The sequence below is a fragment of the Lethenteron reissneri genome, chromosome 35 (assembly GCF_015708825.2).
Source record: "Lethenteron reissneri isolate LAM-NWPU_2019-01 chromosome 35, ASM1570882v1, whole genome shotgun sequence".
NCBI lineage: Eukaryota > Metazoa > Chordata > Hyperoartia > Petromyzontiformes > Petromyzontidae > Lethenteron > Lethenteron reissneri.
The window spans coordinates 13,033,601-13,055,164 of record NC_083813.1 but is presented as its reverse complement, the minus strand read 5'-3'; the positions used below and the strand labels follow the sequence as shown (position 1 = coordinate 13,055,164).

Sequence of the window (21,564 nt, the reverse complement as noted above, 5' to 3'; positions counted from 1 at the left end):
GTTAGTGTATACGTGTGTGTGTGTTAGTGTATACGTGTGTGTGTGTTCGTGTATACGTGTGTGTGTGTTAGTGTATACGTGTGTGTGTGTTCGTGTATACGTGTGTGTTAGTGTATACGTGTGTGTGTGTTAGTGTATACGTGTGTGTGTGTTCGTGTATACGTGTGTGTGTGTTCGTGTATACGTGTGTGTGTTCGTGTATACGCAGCATCGCCCAGGTGCCTACACCGCCACGCCGTGATAGGAGAGCGCAGCTGTGTGCATCACTTGGGGAGCGGTCGTGTGCGGTTAGCACGCTGTGCTGCGAACCTGGCCACCCGGGTTCCCGCTCACGGCGAACACCAGGGACGATTATTTGAACCGATCCTGAGCCATCCCCTAGGTTGACTCAGCCTCAAATGACTACCTGGTGCGATGTGTAAACATCGTCACTGGGGAGACAAAGGCGGCCGGGCGTTGTGTTGGCCACCCACTCCCTCGCGTGCTGTGCCGGCCTTCATAGGTGCTCTCTAACAGCACTTGCCCCAACAGTCTGTTAAGGCTATACGGGGGATCTTTGTCTTTGTGTAATAGTCGTGGTAGGTTGGATACATCAATTGTGTTGAACAGTATCTATCAATGTCGGTACATATTCGTGGGGCAAACGCGAACGGATAGGACAGCCCGCGTGTAACATCAAACCCACGAGTGGGGTCCTCTCGCTGGGGATTTCGCTTTCTAGTCACGTGTCCAATCCAGTCGACAAGTGACCCGAAAAACATCCGGTGAGAAATGAATCCCCGTGTTTTTGAATCGCGAAGCCTCGGCTTCACAATCAATCATTTGGTGGCAGTTGTGCTGAACCCCCCTTTAGGAGTCTCGTGTGATGATGTCCGGGCCTCGTTGGGAGCTGCGATCTGGCTCAAAATACGAGGGAGGTGACGCGCCGTTATGCAAGGAATTTAATTGCGTATTTTAAATTACTCACATACACATTAGCATGTAAAGTGATGACATAATTGAGGTTAACACGTTCAAACATTAATGGCAACTCCACCCACGTGCTAAACAGCAGGCGTCCGTGGGGTCTCTCCTGAACTCGTGCCTCAACAACGTGTCAGAGGCTCCGCCACCGGAGATCTGACGAACCTCGACGCGTCCGCGAAGGCTTCCCCCAGCAGCAGCAGCAGGAGGAGGAGCAGCAGGAGAAGCAGCAGGAGAAACAGCAGCGCCCCGTGGGACTGTGCACGAGGGAGTCCAGCGGCGTGAGCGCACGGAGCTGCGGACCCGCCGGCCCGAGTTCGATCCGCCGCCAGGGCTCACGTGGGTGGCGAGTGAACAATCGGACCCGGTCCCAGGTGGCCCCCTTCTTCACCAAGCCGACGTGTTAGACTCACCGCAAGTCCAGATTCGTGAAGATTCACCAACCCTCGCGAGAACCTGTGAAGGACCCCACGGGACACGAGGCGGTGGGTGGAGTGTCGATGTTGACACACCGCACCAGGTACTCATTTGAGGCCGAGTCGACCCATGTGCCTCCACCAACTCGTACTGACCATCGGGTTGTGCTCAAGTAGCCTCCACGGCCCCCACAGCCCCCACGGCGTGTGGATGCCCCGCATGCAGCAGTGGGTTCGATGAGAGTGAGTGGCACTTCTCGGAGCCCGTGGTGGTCCTGCGGTGCCACCTCGTGGCGAGGCCGGGGAACTGCAGGCGCTCGCGGCGCGACCTCGTGGGTCGTTGTCTTCAACGAAACTATTTTTTTTATTTCACCAGGTAGGGACCACTGAGCTGTAGAGCTCTTTTTCAGAAGTGACCTGGCCACAAATGATAGCTCAACGAAGTGGCTTATCATCATGTGGAAATTTATAGCAGCCAAATACTCTAAATGGATATTTCGAAATGCGCAGGGAAAAACATGAAGATCGGGAAAAATAATCCACACGACCACGAGGAGAAGATGCAAACTCCAAACATACAGCAGGCATCAGGGTCGGGATCGAACCCACGGCCTCCTGTATACCCAGCCGAGGTAGTCCACATCTCGCCACCATGGCACCTTTATGGCTCTGAGCACTTCAGTGTGAATGTCTCTGTGTGGGGGGGCAGTGGCTCACTGCGCTACGAACCCAGCGACCCAAATTCAAGTCCCGAACTGCTTACGACCAAAATACCAGTGGACTCAGTACCTGGTGGCGTGTGTAAAACACACATTGCCACGATCGTCACTTCATCAACACATTATGTCGTCGTATCTCTCATATCTACTCGTAGTTACATAAAATCGTATCTTAAACCGATCTCACACTCTGCCTCTGATGCCGTAAAACGCCGTGCACCGCGGGCCCCGGTGACGGCGCGGGCGTGACCTAGAGGCGTTACCTGGAGTGCGTGACCTGGAGGCGTGACCTGAAGGCGTGACCTGCGTGCGTGACCTGAAGGCGTGACCTGAAGGCGTGACCTGCGTGCGTGACCTGAAGGCGTGACCTGAAGGCGTGACCTGCGTGTGTGACCTGAAGGCGTGACCTGAAGGCGTGACCTGAAGGCGTGACCTGCGTGTGTTACCTGGAGGCGTGACCTGAAGGCGTGACCTGCGTGTGTGACCTGAAGGCGTGACCTGAAGGCGTGACCTGAAGGCGTGACCTGCGTGTGTGACCTGAAGGCGTGACCTGAAGGCGTGACCTGAAGGCGTGACCTGCGTGTGTTACCTGGAGGCGTGACCTGAAGGCGTGACCTGAAGGCGTGACCTGGAGGCGTGACCTGAAGGCGTTACCTGAAGGCGTGACCTGGAGGCGTGACCTGAAGGCGTGACCTGGAGGCGTGACCTGAAGGCGTGACCTGGAGGCGTGACCTGAAGGCGTGACCTGAAGGCGTGACCTGAAGGCGTGACCTGAAGGCGTTACCTGAAGGCGTTACCTGAAGGCGTGACCTGGAGGCGTTACCTGAAGGCGTTACCTGAAGGCGTTACCTGAAGGCGTGACCTGGAGGCGTTACCTGAAGGCGTGACCTGAAGGCGTGACCTGGAGGCGTGACCTGAAGGCGTGACCTGGAGGCGTGACCTGAAGGCGTGACCTGAAGGCGTTACCTGAAGGCGTGACCTGAAGGCGTGACCTGAAGGCGTGACCTGAAGGCGTGACCTGAAGGCGTGACCTGAAGGCGTGACCTGCGTGTGTTACCTGGAGTGCGTGACCTGGAGTGCGTGACCTGGAGTGCATGACCTGGAGTGCGTGACCTGGAGTGCGTGACCTGCGTGCGTGACCTGGAGTGCGTGACCTGGAGTGCGTGACCTGGAGTGCGTGACCTGGAGGCGTGACCTGCGTGCGTGACCTGGAGTGCGTGACCTGGAGTGCGTGACCTGCGTGCGTTACCTGCGTGCTCGCGCTGCTTCACGCACTGCCCGCGGTTGGGCAGTCCGAGGGCCGGGTTGCCCGCGCGGATGATGTGGCACTCGTAGCCCGTGGGGCACTGCAGCGGCACGTCGCCATCCTCCGTGGTGCTGCACGCCTCCGCTGTGCCGCACAACACACACACACCACGCATCACACACACACACACCACACACACACACACCCCACGCATCACGCACACCACACACACACCCCACACACTCTACACACTCCATACACCCCATACACCCCACACACTCTACACACCTCACACACCCTACACACACCCCACACACTCTACACACACCCCACACACCCCACACACTCTACACACCTCACACACCCTACACACACCCCATACACCCCACACACCCCTTACAACCCACACAACCTACATATCCCACACACGTCAAGCGCACCTCCTCAGTAGGCCTTGACGAAGTCCCCGGGAGACGAACATTCATTCGCTGCGCGTCTCGTTAGGGGTCTGATTCGCGTGTTGTGAACCTTCGATCTTTGGCACGAATCTGCCAACATCTGGCGTCGCGTAATTGGAATGAGCCCTGGTGCAAGTGACTGCAGATTTAGTCGAAAATCAATTCGTAGGCCGGTGCCCGGGTGCCTTCTGGCCTGTGGTCCCCGTCGCAGTTGCACCGCCTGCACACTCGAACTTCCTCTGGGATCACTTCTTAAATGGATCTTTGTTCGTCACAGCAAGAGTAGGTACCCACCGCCACTGCCACCGGGAGTAGGGGTTGTCGCATGGCGTTCTGTTCATCCTCAGAGCTACAACTTGGCCAACATTAAGTTCAAAAACGAATGTAACGTCTTGGCTATGTTTGTGCGCGCAGTCATTGGCAACTAGGCTAAGCCCATCAACTCACCGCACTCGGGACCCCCCATTTAGCCCGTGAATCTGGGTGGTGGCAGCGCGGTGGCGCTGCAACCTGTGAGCGGCGCGGGGCCCTCTGCAGCAGAGCGCTCTCACCTGGGAGCACCTCCTCGGGCCCGTCCAGCAGCCAGCCGTTGCCTCCCAGCCAGCGCGGCTTCGGCTGCACGAGCCAGTCCAGCACTGGGACACAACGTCACGCGCCGGACTCGAACTCAGCGCGCGGCAGCAGGTCGTGGGGCTTACCCACTGCGCTTCATTTCTCACTGATCTCTGGGAGGCTGGAGTAGGTGGCAGGTAACGAGCAGTAGCCACTGCCGTAGCGGAGAGGGGGGTATACTGGATGTGGTGTGCCGGGTTGCTGACTCGGAGAGATCCGGCTAAATTGATACCCCGATCGTATGGTATTGTATCATACCGTATCAGAGACGCGGTATAACTCTTAGCACACTGAAGCTTGCAATCCGGAGGCCACGGGTTCGATTGCATCATCCCAACAGCTGTCACGTGTCTTAAATCCCCTTGCCTCTGTCCACCCGGCACCACAGTGAGTCGGCGGCCAAGTCACGTGTGGTGGGGTCAGGCGTGGGCACTCCCAGCCAGTCAAGAGGGGCAGCTCTGCAGAGACACCTCTCGCGAGGGCCACTTCCCCCGGCAGTGGCCTGCGCGAGAGCGATTGCAGGGGCTGCCCCTTTACCATCACCAGGCGGCAGGGTCCGCGCATCGAGCCCCCTCGCCGCCGCCGCGGGGGATGTAGGGTGGGGGCAGGGGGGATGGAGGGCGGGGAGGATGTACCGTGGGGGCGGGGGGGATGGAGGGTGGGGGCGGGGGGGATGTAGGGTGGGGGCGGGGGGGATGTAGGGTGGGGGCGGGGGGGGGGGGTAGGGTGGGGGGGTCACCTGGGGGTGGCGGCACGGGCTCGAGGCAGGCGTAGCTGCAGCCGTTGTAGCAGCAGCGCTTCGCCTGCCCGCACTCGGAGTTGGCGCGGCAGGTCGCCACCTCGCAGGCGCGCTCCGGGAGGCTCTGCGGCGGCGGGGGGCAGCGGTCGCTGCGCTGCTGCTGCTCCGGCGCCTCCGCCTCGTAGTCCTGGCCCTGTGCGGGCAACGACACGGGGGGGCGGGGGCGCGCGGGACGGGCACACGGGGCAGGGGGGCACACGGGGGGGGGGGCACACGGAGGGGGGGGGGGCACACGGGGGGGGCACACGGGGCAGGGGGGGGCACACGGGGAGGGGGGGCACACGGGGGGGGGCACACGGGGGGGGGCACACGGGGGGGGCACACGGGGGGCAGGGGGCACACGGGGGGGGGCACACGGGGGGGGGGGACACGGAGGGGGGGGGCACACGGGGGGGGGCACACGGGGGGGGGCACACGGGGGGGGGCACACGGAGGGGGGCACACGGAGGGGGGGCACACGGGGGGGCAGGGGGCACACGGGGGGGGGCACACGGGGGGGGGGGACACGGAGGGGGGGGGCACACGGAGGGGGGGCACACGGAGGGGGGGCACACGGGGGGGGCACACGGGGGGGCACACGGGGGGGAGGGGCACACGGGGGGGGAAGGGGCAGGGAGCACAAGCGGGGGAGCACACGGGGGGAAGGGGCAGGGAGCACACGGGGGGGAGGGGCACACGGGGGGGAGGGGCACACGGGGGGGGAAGGGGCAGGGAGCACACGCGGGGGAGCACACGGGGGGAAGGGGCAGGGAGCACACGGGGTTGGGGTTGTCCGCGGGGTCGTGCATGAATAACGGTGGTGGGGGTCACGCCATGGCCAACGTGAAGCAAACTCTCAACAAATGTTTCACGACAAGGAGCCGGGTGGTGGCGGTGGGGGCTACGCTGCTGCTGCTGCTGCAGCTGCTGCCTGTGATCCAGCGCCGTGGAGTCAGCAGCACCGAGCGTTGGTGGATCACCGCACACAAATGTCTGCGGAGGCCTCGCTTCACCGTGGGCGTAGAGGAGGTGGAGCCTGGCTCGCAAGGAGAAGGCTGTCACAGCAAGCGGACTAGCAGCCATCTGTTTCCGTCTGTACGGAGATTGCATTGGTCCCCTCGCGCGCGTAGGTCTTCTCCGGGTGCTTAGGTTTCCTCCCGCATGTAAACACTCCGTCGTTGATTGGCCGATGACACCTTCGCATGTAGAGAACCGCAGAGCCGGGGCAATTGTTGTCAGCGCCGGCTCCTCACCGCCGGCTGGCTGCTGCTGCTGCAGCTGCTGCTGCTGCCGCCGCCTTCCCGCTGTTCCTCGCCTGTGGTTCCTCTCTCGACGAGCGCGGGCGGCGCCGCGTTACGAGTTGAAATTAAAATCGGAATGAGTGTCCATGTGATTTCCTTTTGTCTACTCACCTACCGTGGCCAGCGTAATGAAGTGTGGGCGATTAACAACCCCACCCTAATGTGACCCACACGGCATTGCGAGGCCTCATCCAGCAGTGGAGTGGCAGCAGGCTGTGCCCCTGCTCCCTGCGCCTCTGCGCGTTTTGTTGAAGTCCCCAGGAGTTGTATCAACAGGCGAAGCACCCTGAGGGGTGTTAGTTTCAGGTCCTCAATGTAATGCACGTTGAACTTCTTTCGCACCGTACCTAGCCAACCGTGATAATCGCGCTAATCGGAGGTGCGGGGAAAGGAAAACAAACGAATTAATAATCCCACTCCACGCGTCCCACTCGTCATCGTCATCAGGCCTCGTCGCTTCGCCAAGCCAAACAGCAGAGGGCGCCAGTGGCCAGCGCCCGATGTCAGTTTCCTTATTCTATTTCTGACTCTCTCGTTTAGGCTGCGACGCCTTCACCGAGTCTCGTGACTCGTGCTCACGAGGATCCTGCCAAGTTTCGCAGTGGGCAGCAATGAGCTGCTTTGTCTCGTCCAACTTAGCAAGTTGCTGTGTCAGGTTTTTCTACGCACAATGGCCTACTCTTCCAATCACGTCACGGGAACTTTAATAACCACCATCACCAACATCACCACCACAGTATTAACCAGGGCAGCCGCTGGACTGAACTGTAAAGCTCTGCAACAATGATGGTCTCAGAGAGGTCCTCACGGCTCTGCGGGGCCACCACAACGAAGGCGGCACGGGGGCGAATTGCAGGAGCCTCCGGTGGGATGGGAGTGGTGGTGTTGAGTGGTGTTGAGTGGTGGTGTGGAGTGGTGGTGTTTAGTGGTGTTGAGTGGTGGTGTTGAGTGGTGGTGTTTAGTGGTGTTGGTGTTGGTGTTGAGTGGTGGTGTTGAGTGATGGTGTTGAATGGTGGTGTTGTTGAGTGGTGGACTGGTGGTGTCGAGTGGTGGTGTCGAGTGATGATATTGATGGCTCCTAGCAGTGGCGTGTGAACAATACGACTTCCCACTGACGATTCACGCCCGCGTTTCGTGGGAGACACGGGGCGAGACTCCCGCCTGCTCGTCACGCCGTCGCCTCTAACCGTGACCCTTGTCCGGGTCGTCGTGGCTGTGACCTCTGTGTTGACGTCATGGCCTATATCTTTGATCTCCACCGCTCGTGGTCTTGGCTTCGTGACTTTCTATCGTGGCCTTGAACGCTGTACGTGCACCTTCATGTAGTGACCTCTCGATGTGCCCTTGAAGCGGTGGCCTCCTTGCAGTGACCTGGAGGTCGCAGCCTTGAGGTAGCAACCTTCTGGCCGTGACCCGTAGGTCATGACCTCTGGCCGAATGCGTTGAGAAGGATTGAACAAATGGAGCTTTTGTCTGAGTTATTGTCTGAAGACTCTGAATGTTGGATAAGCATTAAGGAGGAGGAGGTAAAGCGTGTAAAGTCATGGACAAAACATGCGTCTTTAATTCATATGAACGTTGAGACAAAGTTGGAGAACCAAAACAAAAATACCCTTTGGTAAAAGTGTCCTGCTAAATATGCTGAGAATGTGGCATTCTCAGAAGGTTCCCAGAAGGTTCTTGCTGACAAAGCTTGCTTTGTGTTGAAAGCCCCCCCCTGTGTGCGAGGCAGGGTGGGGCGGTGGCGCAGCGGTTAGCGCATCGAGCTGTAACCCGGCCACCTGAGCCAGATCCTCAGCCAGGGCCAGTGAGTGATATCTGCATCGGGCCTGAACTCCTCTCCCTCACCAACCGGCACCGACCTGCATGTGCCTCAACAGTTCTGTTATGTCATCATAATCACCACTATCGGCAATCCATGATCCGCTGCTGGATGAAGGCTTCCTCAAGGCGATGGAACAATCCACCTGGAGCCTGGTTTTCACGCGACCTGATGTTTAACCGCTCCGTATCCCTCCTCTGCGGTCCTCTGGAACGCGTGCCCGTTCTTTGGCAGGGCACTCCTGTCATCTCTATTTATTTGTTGACCGTCTTTGTGTAACGAATCGGCCGCCAGTGTTTATAGAAGCGCAGGCCAGGCGGCCCTGCGGGGGGGGGGGGGGGGGCGATGGGGGGGGGGGCATCTGGTCGTGGCTCTGCAGCCAGCAAATATGTAAATAAGCCTCGAAATACCGAACTCCCTTTGAAGCCCCCTTAATTTACGATCCCAAATGATGATAGTGGTCACAGAGCGCCCTTCATCATTTCTTAAACTACACCCGGGAACGGGCCTCGGACTGAGTAACGAGGCTCCTTTTCAGCAGGGTCCTGTTCAGGGTTGCTGGGCTGCTATAGTAGCAGCCGCTGCCATAGCGAGTATGAATGGATGTGGTGTGCCGGGTGCCGAGCTGTTTCCCGGGTCGCCTGCGCTGCTCCCTCCCAGCGGCCGCGGGGAATCCCCGCGAGAAGAACCTCTGGGCTCGCCGACGAGTTGGTTGGGCTCTAGGGTCCGTCGGGAAAGTCGCGAGATGAGCTCACAGAGGAGTTTCGCGTGGGGAGGGGGGGGGGGATTATTAAGGGTAGAAAAGCCACGCGAAGGGCGGGTTTGGAGAGTGAGACAGGGAAGGGATGTGCTGTGAGAGGGTGAATGGTCTAGAAGGAAAGGAATAGTTTAGAGGAGGGGATGGTCTAGAGATGGAAGGGAAGGTCCAAAGAGGGAAGGACCCAGATTAGGAGGGAAGGAGCTAGCGACGGGAGACGAGCGCGTGTCGAGGGAAGATTGGAGGGAGCGCCTGCACCCTGGCGGGTCCCGCTTCTCTCGCGAGGACTGCAGGCGGAGTGAGAGGGGCCCCCTGGGCAGGGCGGACAGACCGGTTCGTGGGGCCCCGGAGGGGCGAGCGGTCACGGGCCGTGCGTGAAGGGGCCCGGGGCGGGGCTGAGACGACCACCAGAGACTGCCTCGATGGCCCCTGTGCAGCACTTACACTGCAGTAGTATATGCACTCACTGCGATATAGACTGTATGCAATATAGACTGTATGCAATATAGACTGTATGCAATATAGACTGTATACATGAAGAGCGGCTGTGGGGCTACGATGGAGCAGCAGAGGGCAGTGGAGCAAACTCCATTGTCGCACTGTGCTCCTGCGCATTCGCGTCTGCTCCTGTCCGCCTGTGCCCACCCGGCGAAGAATAGCCAAATCGCCCCCTCGGGGGGAGGAGGCCCTCATCCAGCAGTGGATTCGTGACAACGGGGCAGAGTTGTACTACACTAGGGTCCATCGGGAGCACATTGAGGTAAACTGATCTGGGACAACATCACGTTCATCGCGATGCGTCTCATTGAAAGTGTGCACGTGTATGTTGAACTTATTTGGCGTCGTGCGTAGCCAACCGTGCCCTGCGCTTACCTGTGCGAAAAGCCTCGGCTGATCCTCGGCTGATCCTCAAGACTCCTTTTCAGGAGGGTCCTGCCACCTTCTACACAGTAGTACTCGAGGCATGTGCTGCCAATCACACCGATGAGACTTTGGCTTCGCGTGGAGGAAACCGAAGCCCTTGTCACGGCGCACAGATCGATTCAAGAATCCACTGGCTGCACGTCTCCTGACCACCCGCAGCCCAAGCCTATAACACCTGGCGATGAGTTTGCCCGTAACAACAAAAGCGCAAGCGGCACTCACGTCTGCGGGGCCGGCTCGGTCGACCACGCGGAGGTGCAGGGCGCCCTTGGGGGCGTCCCGCGTCCCCGCTTGCAGCACCCCGGGGTGCAGCCGGACGCCGGGAGGCAGCAGAAGCACCACCAGCAGCAGCAGCATGGGGAGGCAGCCGTGGTGGTGGTGGTGGTGATAGCGGCCGCTTATAGCTGAAGCTACGGACATCGCCATTCATCCACGCGGGGTCTTCCCGGCGGTGAGGAGTTGATGTGTGAGGAAGAGGATGAGACGAGGGCTGGGATCCGTGTTGCGCTCGTCACACCACGTTGACCATTGATGATGATGATGGGATGAGGAGACGGGGAGGACACGTCCAGACGGAACGGAAATCCTCGACCTGGTCGGCGAGATCCGGTGAATGAGACACGCGGTTGAGCCACAAGCACGGGTCGGCACCACCACCACCACCGCGGACGCGCTGCGCGAGGCGGGCGGGTTGGAGGCACCGGCTGGGACGCAACGGGTCGGGATGGCACACGCGGTGCGGTGCGACCGCCGGGAGGGGGCGGGGGAGGTGGAGAGAGGAGGCGGGTCGGGAATAGAGGGGGGGGCTATCTCTCGGGGAAATCGCGGCACGAGGCGGGGTAAGAGAGGGACAGGGGGGAGCGGGGAGCGCGGTGGAGGCTGCTGGTGGTGGTGGAGGGTGGAGGGTGATGAAGGAGGCTGGCAGAGATGGAGGAGGCTGCTGGTGGTGGCGGGGGAGGCTTGGGAGTGGTGGAGGTGGTGGTGGGATGTATTTGTGTCGGGGTGCCCTTGCCGAAGCACTTCGTCGCGTGTGTAATTTCACTCTGGCGCCGGAGTTGTCCGCTCCGCTTATACCCCGCGGCGTGGCCACCGTAACTCACGCGATGGCGCGTGAGTTACGGTGCCCTCCTCGGTGTCCCGTGCCGCCCATGACCCGTGCCGCCCATGACCCGTGCCGCCCATGACCCGTTCCACTCATGACCCGTGCCACCCATGACCCGTGCTACACATGACCCGTGCCACCCATGACCCGTTCCACTCATGACCCGTGCCACCCATGACCCGTGCCACCCATGACCCGTTCCAATCATGATCCGTGCCGCCCATGACCCGTGCCACCCATGACCCGTGCTACACATGACCCGTGCCACCCATGACCCGTTCCACTCATGACCCGTGCCACCCATGACCCGTGCCACCCATGACCCGTTCCAATCATGATCCGTGCCGCCCATGACCCGTGCCACCCATGACCCGTGCCACCCATGACCCGTTCCACCCTTGACCCGTGCAGCCTATGACCCGTGCCGTTCACCACTCCTCAAGAGACAGCTCCCGTACACGCGGCGCGGCTCTCACCTTCTCCACACAAACAGCATCACGTTTCCCCGCTCTCCCCTCGGCCAAGGAACCCCTCCCCACGCCCCCCATTACCGCTACCCCCCATCACCCCCCTCTCGCAAAACCCACCTTATCACCCCCCACCCCATCACCCACCCTCACCACTGAGGGTGCAGGTGCTGCGATTGCACCGGAGCCTGCGGGCTGGAGGGGCCGGCGCGCCGGGAAAGGGGGAGGGGCGGCGATTCTGTATGGGAGCGGGGGGGGGCATTTAATGAATTGGACCTGCAGGGCCATCGAGACCTCGCCGCGGCGCCAGTGACCAGTGGTGTCATTAGAACCACCGTTGAGGCTAAATAAAAACATGGCACGCCAATTTGGTGTTCATTCCAGCGTCTTACACTATCATGGTCTTACACTATCATGGTCTTACACTATCATGGTCTTACACTATCATGGTGAAGGATGGTCAAATGACCACCCCTCCCCTCGTCACCACCGATGACTGACGCAATTTGAGGACTTTGATTCGCAGAGACGTGTTGGAGGCTGCTTGGGGGGAGGCCTTCATCCAGCAGTGGATGGGCCATGGCTGTTAATGGCTCTATTGCAGAGGACATTGCGTCTCAATGAACGCGTAGATGGTTATACAGGAGATTGATGATGATGACTATGATGATGAAGGGTTATTGGGGCCCCACTGCTTCTCTCCAGACTCTGCAGAAGTAGGGAAGTTAGGGCAACAGCCCCTCCCACCACTCTCTCGGGTCGAGTAATTGAATCAATGTGGGAATGCGGGAAGGTCACACTCCAGATGTAATAGCGGCAATTACTGCAAGAAAACAATAAGACGTATAATAAGTGCATTTATATCCGGCGGTGGCGCATGGAATAAGCAAACTAAGCAACAGTGGAGAGTCTCAACATTGCTCAAGGAGCCCCGCATTCATAGAAATGGCAGTGGTTCACCAAATTAGCATCTCGAATTCAGACCTTGATAAACATAGCAAGCCAATTCACATTAACAACTAATTCATATTCCAACTCTTCTCTCGTCGCATTAGCCCTCTCTACCCTGGGTCCGCATTCATGGCGTCTCGCTACAGTCCCCATCGCTTTGTCTCCACGTGTCGTCATCTCCTTCTTGGAGTTATTGCATTGAAAGGGAGCTCATAAAACGCTGTCTGCATCGGGCCTCCCAAGTTAGCCAGCAACTTCACTGTGCGCAGCAGGAAACAGCGGACTGCTTGCTTTGTATCACGGTGGCGAGAAGTCAACTATCCTCGCCTGGTACACAGGAGGTCGTGGCTTCGTTCCCGACCCCGACGCCTGCTGTATATTTGGAGTTTGCATGTTCTCCCCGTGGTTCTGTGGATTTTCCCCCGGGTCCTCCGGTTTTCCCTTCACATTTATAAACACGCGTTTAGAGCATTTGGCTGCTATACATTTCCACACGATGAGCCACTTTGTTGAGCTATCATTTGTGTCCAGGTCGCTTCTGAAAAAGAGCTATATACGGCAGCTCAGTAAACCTGACCTGGTAAATAAAAATAAAAGTTTAGTTTAGTGTCGCAGTGCCATTGTCCGTGTGCCCACCCGAGATCCTCTGGGATGAATGTCCACACACGATGCATTTTAACTTCCCCGTCAGCCGGCACGCTTCGTCGGGCCAATTTGTGTCCATGGCGTGCAATCACGCGCGAAGCTCAGACGAACAAGCAAGCTCGGGGTACACGCAGGGCCGGACTGAGATTGTGTAGGCTCCTGGGCTACAAGTACTGTGAGGCCCCCAGTAATATTTTCAAAAGGAAAACAAAGTGAAATAAAAATAGAATTGTATTTTTACAAGGCTAACAACAAGTAAAATTCGACATTCACAAAATGAAATAACTTTTCACTTCATCTCTGGAGGCCCTCCAGCTGGCGGAGGCCCCTGGGCTGCAGCCCCTAAAGCCCCCACGTGCCTTAATCCGGCCCTGAGTACACGTACAGTCCTCGAAATTCCACTCAACATCAATCAGCCGTGCTCAATTCCACTGCTGGATTAAAAAAACGAACTTCCTCCCCCCCGAAGCCGTCGCCGCCACCTCTCACGATCCCGGGGTGGAATGACAATCCACGCAACCCCTGCACTCGAGCCGATTGCATCGCTGTCCTGTGGCTCGGTGACAACCACCTCAACCACCATCGCTGTCCTGTGGCTCCGTAACAATCCCCCGACCAACATCGCTCTCCTGTGGCTCCGTGACAATCATCTCGACCAACAGCATTCGAGAAATTCGCCAGGGACGCACCCTGCAGGGCGAGTGTGGACGGAGCTTCAGTGGGTGACTACCACCACCACCAGTCCACCACCACCAGTCCACCACCACCAGTCCACCACCACCAGTCCACCACCGTACAAGAGCAGAGTCATGGGTAGGCAGCAGGCAGAAGTGCATAAACGCATTGTTGTACCGTACTTCTATGCCACTTACACGGCATTATTATTATGATGTAAAAACGTGTACAGCCTGGTTTGTCAATTCACTTCTGGGAGAACGCCTCCTGACGCTGACTCGTTGGGGAGCGGGGGGGCATCCACTCAGGAGATGGAGCGAGTGAAGCCACTTCAATGTTGAAGCTACTTCAATGTGTTGAAGTCACTTCAACGTGTTGCAGGTGCTGGCTGGATGGATGGGCGTTTCGCAGGACCGTGAGTGGTGGCGACGGCTCATCCAGCGGTAGACTGACCATGGCTGATTTCATTGTATTCGTGCGTTTGGCAACGTGGTTCAGGAGCTCGATGCCGAGGTCCTGCTGCTGCTGCTGCCCACGGCGAGATGGCCTCGGCAGCCAGAGAGAGAGATGGAGTTGGTGTTGTCGTGTCGCTGTGCCCTCTCCTCTGCTGCAGGAGCGCAGACCACAGCGGGTTTAACATCCAGTCCAGAGACTGGGTTGCATGGCTACTTTTGCACGGCTGTGGCTCGTGTCTTTCGTCTTCCGTTACAGAAGATGAAAAGATGATGGTGATGAAGACTTAAAAAATTAAATAAAATATTAATGTCTCGGTCCGTCCCGGGTCTCCCGGCCGGGTCGCACCCCGCGCCTATCCGGACTGCGCTTTCCAATCGCGCGCGGGGCGCCCCGCGTGTCCGCGCTGGGGAATGTGGAGGCGCCGGGGTGGGGGTCAGGGGTCAAGGGCCGGGCGCTCTGTTTTGGTTCCAGGGTTCGCGTCTCTGTCTCTCACCACCTCCTCCTCCAGCTCCACCTCCACGTCTTCGCTTCCCATCATCGGCGACTTCTTTTGTTTTGGCTCCGAGTCGGGGAAGCGGAAAGGGGGAGCGAGGGGAGGCAGCGGCCGAGGCGGCTGCTGCTGCTGCCGCCGCCGCCGCCGTCTCGACGGTCGGTGCGCCCAGCAGGCCGGGCCTAGGCCAGACCGACTCGCGGAGGCCCCGGGGCCTCCTCCTCCTCCCCCCTCGGGCCTCCCTCGCGTCTCTCGGCGTCCCCCTTCCCCTCGCTTCGTCGTCTCCCGCCCGCCCGCCCGCCCGCTGTTCTGCCACCAAGTCTGGACGCGTCTTCTCTGGCCGCTGTGAGCTCGCGTAGGCCGCGACAGCTCTTCCCGAGCAACTCCGTGTCCCTTCCTCGCCTCGCCGCTCTCTTCTCTCGCCGCCGCGTGTGTGTTGCTTGTATGTTGAACCTCTTTCGCACCGTACGTAGCCAACCGTGCTAATCGGGGGTGCGTGGGGGGGGAAATACGACAAACTAAACACACGAAGCAGCTGTAAGCCGCGTGACATCGCTTGTGTCACGAGATGGAAGACCCCGGCCCTTCCCTCGGCCGTGTGTAGCCCCCCCCCCGTTCCACTGGGCTCCTCTCCACGTCGCTACAGCGGCGTCCTTCTCTCGTCGTCCTCTCGTCTCGTCGTCCTTCTCTCGTCGCCCTGCGACGCCTGAGCAGTTCCAGGTCGTGGGGATCCCGCGTCTCCCTCCTAGTCCCAGCATCTCCTGCTCTGCTGTTCATCTCTCCTCGTCGTGCCTTCAGCTACAACGTTCTCGTCATGGCCGTATAGAATATGACTTGTGACTGTGCGCGTCTCACGGCCCTGTCAGTGTGTGTTCATTTTAACCCTTCTATCGCGGCGTCTTCTGCCAGACTCCTCAGTAGAAATGTGTGTCCTCTACGATCCTCAAGTGATGAGGCCACGTTTCCCCGGTCATGTCATCATCTCCCGCCACGTCTCGTGTTGTGATGTGTTCTCGTTGTGGGTCATGGAGGAGCTGCCACTGCTGTCGCTGGCTCTGCCTGTTCTCATATTCAACTCTTCTCCTCCTGTCAACACGCATCTCTTAATCGGCTCTTGTGTGCTTCTCTCTAAACCCTTCTGTTACCAAAACACCGTCGATAACACGGCCTTAAGTTTTTGTTGTGTTTTTATTGTGTTATTTAACCTTTCGCACCGCTGCCAACGCGTTATCACCAACTCAGTTGAATGTTGTCGTTACCTCGTGTCTCACGATCACGTCTTCACCTACAAGAGTGACTTCCGAAGACATCGTGTTGTTGGTGTATATTTGTAAAAGTCGGTTGTGATGGAGCCAACATTTACTGCCACCCTAAACAGTGTAGGGAGTTATAGCCCGAACGGTGATTTGTCAAACCCGAGGAAATAATGACACAATTTATATCCCGTTGTCAATCCACTGCTGGATGAAGGCCTTCCTATTGCCACGCTGGTTTTGAGTATTGACAGTATTCACCACGTTGGTCAGTGCAGGTTGGTGAAGGGATGGCTCAGCACAGGTTCAGATATCATTTGCCACTGAATACAGATCGCTGGGTTATAGAGCGGTGTGCTAACCACTGCACCGCCAGTGTACGAAACCAGGCACTCTACCTGTTCCAGTCTGTAAGGAGAAGATTATGCTATACTTGAATATCAACCAACAACCGTGCTGTAGTGACGTGACGCAGCGAGTGCGCGGTGTGATTCACGTGCGCTGTTTGTATTCCCCAGCTCTCCACAGGAGGACACCATGGGCAATCAGTTGGCAGGGATCGCACCGTCTCAGATCCTCTCGGTCGACAGCTACTTCACCGACATCACCGAGTATGAGTACGACAGGAACCTGGGCAGCACGAGGTTCTTTAAGGTGATGGCCACGGCCGTTGCCAGACCGCTCGCACATCCGCTGCTTAAGAACGTCTCTCTCCGATGCGTTTTCAGGTCATACCCGCGCGTTATTCTGTGCACTGTCTGAAGTATCGCCCCACTTGCTGGGAGCTTCTTCAGGAACGGAACCGAGCATCTCACTTGCTCGTTTGTGTAGCGCGATACTGTTGACGGGGAGAGTGATGCTGGTCCACCTCCAATAACTGCTCGGTGCGCGCATTCTTCTGTGCTTCCCAGTTGTGTCTGTCCGGCAGATATTTTCAGTTTAATTAACCTGTTGTACATGACTTTTGTTGTGCACGTATATGCCTTGAGACCCACTTTCCAGCCTCCTTTATTTACTTCTAACATTTCCCATGGTTCATTCTCATTGGATGTCATGATGACTATGTTAACAGCAAAATCTGAGATGGTTACTTTTTTGTTATTCCATAAATTTGAATGCCATTTATGTCTTGTAAGTTGATGCACACTGATCAAAAACGTAATTAACGTGCCGTGGCAGGTGGCGCGCGCACGGCACAGGGAGGGCCTGGCGGTCGTGAAGGTCTTCGCCATCCACGACCCGTCGCTGCCGCTACGCTCGTTCCAGAAGAGGGTGGAGGATCAGCGACAGCGGCTTGCCGTCGCCCCCAACTGCCTGCCCTTCCAGCGCACGGCGCTCACGGAGCGCGCCGGCCTGCTGTTCCGCCAGTATGTGCGCGACAACCTGTACGACCGCATCAGCACGAGGCCCTTCCTCAACGGCGTCGAGAAGAGGTGAGCAGTTGCGCTGTCCGCTGCCGCTGTGGCGGCACGCGGCGCTCGCAGCTGGGAATGCGAGGATCGGAGAACGTACCAATCGAGGCATAATGGCCGTTAAGAAACGTTATCAAAAGTTCTACTCTTGTGGAAATGGATGCCGTCACCAAGGAGCATTTAATTTTTTTACAGTCGTGTTAATATCATTAATGGACAGGATTTAGCCGCTGCTGGATGAAGGCATCTCCGAACTGTTGCCATCTCTCACACTCCTACGATGTATCAATCCTCACCACCTGCACACAAGCTGATTTCATTGCTCCATCGAGTGTAGCTAACCGGGCTGATTGGAGGTACGTATAACTCGGTAACGGGCCCAGTTAAACTTCCGTCGCGCCGTGCCAGGTGGCTGGCATTCCAACTGCTGTCGGCGCTGCAGCAGTCGTGCGAGGCCGGCGTGGCGCACGGCGACATCAAGACGGAGAACGTGATGGTGACGAGCTGGGGCTGGCTGCTGCTCACCGACCCAGCCGCCTTCAAACCCGTCTACCTGCCCGAGGACAACCCCGCCGACTTCAACTACTTCTTCGACACGTCGCGCCGGCGCACCTGCTACCTGGCGCCCGAGCGCTTCGTGGACGGCGGCGCGTCAGGCGCGATGTCGGAGCTGGCCGGCGGCGAGAACGCCAACACGCCGCTGGTGGACCTCGCCGGCAACAACCAGCGCCAGCTCGGCGAGCTCACGCACGCCATGGACGTGTTCTCTGCGGGTGAGCGAGGCCGCTGACCGTGCTGCGCGGCAACTCGTGGTGTCCCATCGCCGTGCCGTGTTTGTGTGCGTGTTGTTCGTCACGATGCGACGCAAGGTACACTTGCGGCCCGTTCATTGAATTCACCCATGTAGAAACCAGTCTCACTGCCGGTTTCTGCGTTGTAAACGTGGACCAACACCACCACCGCCTTGCCTCCATGCACACGCACAGCAGCATCGGCCTGTAATCAGCACGCCCGTCAAAGCTCACTCAATACGTGGCAACGATGGTAGCAATAATACAGACACGTAGTATACTAAATAGATCCGCAGTCTTTTCTGAACCCATTCCATACCTCACCACGCTCGTCAGAGCGGGTCCATGAAGGCAGGGACCATAGACGTGGCAGCATAGTACAGCAGTGGATTTAGCGATACTGATAGTTTCACTGATTTAATACTTTCGAGGACAAACGCATGCTGGAAAGCGATACAGAATCCACGGTGATTTCTTTTCCTTATTTAAAAGGCGGCGGTGGTGTTGAAGACGCACCGTTTGTTGCACGGGATTGGCAGGCTGTGTGATCGCGGAGCTCTTCATGGAGGGGATTCCTCCATTCGACCTCTCCCAGCTGCTGGCGTACCGGAAAGGCGACTTCAACCCCCAGACGGTGCTGCGCAAGATTGAGGACGATGACATACGGCAGCTGGTTCGTAGCCTTGTTCACGATGAGGTCATCCTCATTATGCAGCACTGTTGAGGCGAGGGTTGGTGGATTGCGCAACTGTTGTGAAACTTCATTCCCCTGGGTGTCGAGGTGCCACGCCATGGCTTGTCAGGAGAGTGGGGTATAGCAAAGTGCAGACTAATGTCATCTGTTCCTTCTCTTTGGGATACAGTATTGTCCCCTCGCACATGTAGGTTTTCTCCAGGTGCTCTGGTTTCCTCCCACATGTATAAACACTCGTTCTTGGCAGAAAACGTCTTAATATATAGATGACCACAGAACTTGGGCAATTGTTGGTGCCGATTCATCGCCAGGCTGCTGCCTTGCAGCTTGTCTGTGGTTCTGCAGCGACTGTGAGGTGCATTTTGCACAAAGGACGATGACGCTATGTCAAACTAAACATGAATATTATCACACAGTAGGCATTGGGTAAAACCAACTTTGCCTCAAGAAGAAACTTTCAATCGGTGCACACGTCCTGCTGTGATTAGCACGGATCCAAAACACGGACACTAAAGGAAATGGAACGAAAACTGAAATGTTCACAAATAATTGCGGCGGTGCTTGCTGGGTATTGCACTGAGAGACAGAAAGAGGACTGCGTGGATGAGAGCACGTATACAAGTTGTAGGTGGGCTTGGGCAGGAAACGTCGCTCCAAGTGATGATTGCCTCCAGCCGAGACTAACGAAGGAGCGGCAGCCAAAGGAGAGGAACACGCCCGAGAGGATGAGGTCCAAGGAGATGGAGCAACGAGAGTAACCTCCTGTGCCGGTCCTGCATGTAATGTTACATCCTCGGACTGTGAGAGATGCCAACGGCTTGAGGTCTTCATCCAGCAGTGGATAGATCATGTCTGATGATAATGATGAGAAACAGGGCCTTGATTTTCTCGCAGTGCTTGCCACAGTTTACTAATGTTCAACGGAAGCTAAAAATCTCTCCCCCGCTCAAACAAACGACGCTCGTTTCAGTTGTAAATATAGTCTCCGTGACGGAAGCTTGATCAAAAAAGTTTCTGCGAGCAGTCCGTGCCAACACTGTTAATGATAGAGATCTCTTTGTTTTAACCCGTGCCCTCATTAGGCCGTGTGCTAGTGATGTATGCAATACAAGTCTGCCAAACAAACTTGGTTTAGAGACGGTGATATTTAATAACCTATACCAGGGAGGCCTCGGATAATCTCGCTGTATTATCGGCGGGCGGCTCTCACTCGGCTATGTTTGTAGCACGGCGATTGGGTCAGGTAGGCGGGTGACTCAGAGGTCAGAGTGCTGAGCTGGCACCGCGAGATCCTGGGTTCGGATCCGGGTGCTTGCGTCCAAGTGTCATGAATCGATGGTTTCATCCTGGTCACCAGTGACTGCACACAAACAAAAATATCGTAGGAAATCTGCTTCGACATGTAATGTGGCTAACTTCTATCTCTAAGATTAAAATTTTATATTTGACGCTATGTAACAAACATTACACTCGGTGGCAAGGGTAAAGGTGGTCAATGCTGCTCCTACTGTGTGGACCGGAATTCAGTGGCCTCAGAGGTCGCACTGAAATCTGCTTCTGTGGGTTGTTATGCAACACAAGGGTTGCACTTCTGTGCTGGAGATCCAAGTCGATTCTTTGTTTTGTGACGTGATGCTGATAGCGCGATCAGCTTGAAGTTTTAGGGTAAAGACCAAAAGAGAATATTTGTGTACGGCAGGTGCTGCACATGCTGGACAGAGATCCAACGAAGCGCCACTCAGCCAAGGAGTACCTGAGCCTGCAGCGTGGCTGCGCCTTCCCCGACTACTTTTACTCCTACCTGTGGAAGTACCTGTCCCGCTTTGCTGGGCAGCCTGCCCTCACTGCCGACGAGAAGATACTGAAGGTGCGTGTGCTGGCTCCTCTAACTCCTGACCACAGAGTGGGAGAAGCGCGCTGCAAATGCATACATCGGGTTTATGAATGCGAGCGATGTCTAAACCGGTCATGGGCCCCCCCTTCACCAACCTGCATTGACCAGCGTGGTGCAGTATGGTTAAACAACACCCACGGTCGAAAGGCACGGGGAGACCATCACCCAGCAGTGGCTTGATGAAGAGCTGTATATTGTGTTGTTATAGATGTAAATGACAGTGTAATTGAAAGTTCTTTACAATGTATTACGCACGCGCACCTGTGATGTCCAACGCTAACGCTATGGGATTAACGTCAGACCTTGCGCTTCATAGTGGCTATGAAGGAAAGTAAGTGGGATTGGGGCAGGACACGTCGCAAGCAGGAGCGATGGCCGGTTGGTGAAGCTAACGACGGAGTGTCAGCTAAAAGAGGGAACACATGTGAGAGGATGAACACCGCAGAGATAGACGGATCGTTGTATGGCAACGGCTTGGGGAAACATTCATCCAGCAGTAGATAATGGGTGATGATGATGATGATTGATGGTGATGACGGTGAACAGATTCAGGAGGACCTCCCAGAGATCCTGCTCGGCCTGGGCTGCGAGGAGAAGCGAGATGAGGAGAAGGAGGGTGCCGATTCGGGCCTTGTCATCATCGTCTCCCTTGTCACCTCGTGCCTGCAAAACCTCCGGTGAGTGGTGCCTTTCAATCAGGCGATTGAGATTGTACGTTACAGTAGGCGAGCGGTTTGC

The 21,564-nt window shown here is 57.2% G+C and overlaps 2 protein-coding genes across 5 annotated transcripts in view; one reads left to right on the top strand and one right to left on the bottom strand.

Annotated features, from left to right (window-relative positions):
• Positions 1-928: 928 nt before the first annotated feature.
• On the bottom strand, positions 929-10,794 carry WFDC1 (WAP four-disulfide core domain 1). Its single transcript, XM_061565823.1, has 5 exons — positions 10,219-10,794; positions 5,154-5,346; positions 4,354-4,437; positions 3,348-3,488; positions 929-1,419 (listed from the first exon to the last, which is right to left on the bottom strand). The coding sequence occupies exons 1-5, from the start codon at positions 10,420-10,422 to the stop codon at positions 1,400-1,402; spliced, it is 642 nt and encodes a 213-aa protein (XP_061421807.1). The 5' UTR covers positions 10,423-10,794; the 3' UTR covers positions 929-1,399.
• Positions 10,795-14,726: 3,932 nt separating this feature from the next.
• The window catches only part of PIK3R4 (phosphoinositide-3-kinase regulatory subunit 4), a 30,019-nt gene continuing 23,181 nt past the window's right edge, over positions 14,727-21,564 (top strand). Inside the window, exons 1-7 of one of the 4 annotated variants that reach the window (XM_061565821.1) lie at positions 14,727-14,940; positions 16,554-16,689; positions 17,215-17,468; positions 17,856-18,220; positions 18,778-18,911; positions 20,632-20,799; positions 21,373-21,503. In XM_061565821.1, coding sequence (XP_061421805.1) covers positions 16,573-16,689; positions 17,215-17,468; positions 17,856-18,220; positions 18,778-18,911; positions 20,632-20,799; positions 21,373-21,503 — 1,169 coding nt within the window. In that variant the 5' untranslated portion in view covers positions 14,727-14,940; positions 16,554-16,572. Of the gene's footprint in view, positions 15,225-16,553; positions 16,690-17,214; positions 17,469-17,855; positions 18,221-18,777; positions 18,912-20,631; positions 20,800-21,372; positions 21,504-21,564 lie in introns of all 4 variants that reach the window. The other 3 variants (XM_061565820.1, XM_061565819.1, XM_061565822.1) reach the window with 3 other exon arrangements.

What these genes read in the sequence shown, in the direction of transcription:
- WFDC1 (XM_061565823.1), bottom strand. Translation starts at nt 10,422, where the DNA reads ATGGCGATGTCCGTAGCTTCAGCTATAAGCGGCCGCTATCACCACCAC. An exon ending in GCCCGAGGAGGTGCTCCCAG is followed by an intron (nt 3,489 to 4,353) that starts GTGAGAGCGCTC and finishes TGTGCGGCACAG; the next exon opens with CGGAGGCGTGCAGCACCACG. An exon ending in GAAGCAGCGCGAGCACGCAG is followed by an intron (nt 1,420 to 3,347) that starts GTAACGCACGCA and finishes GGTCCTTCACAG; the next exon opens with GTTCTCGCGAGGGTTGGTGA.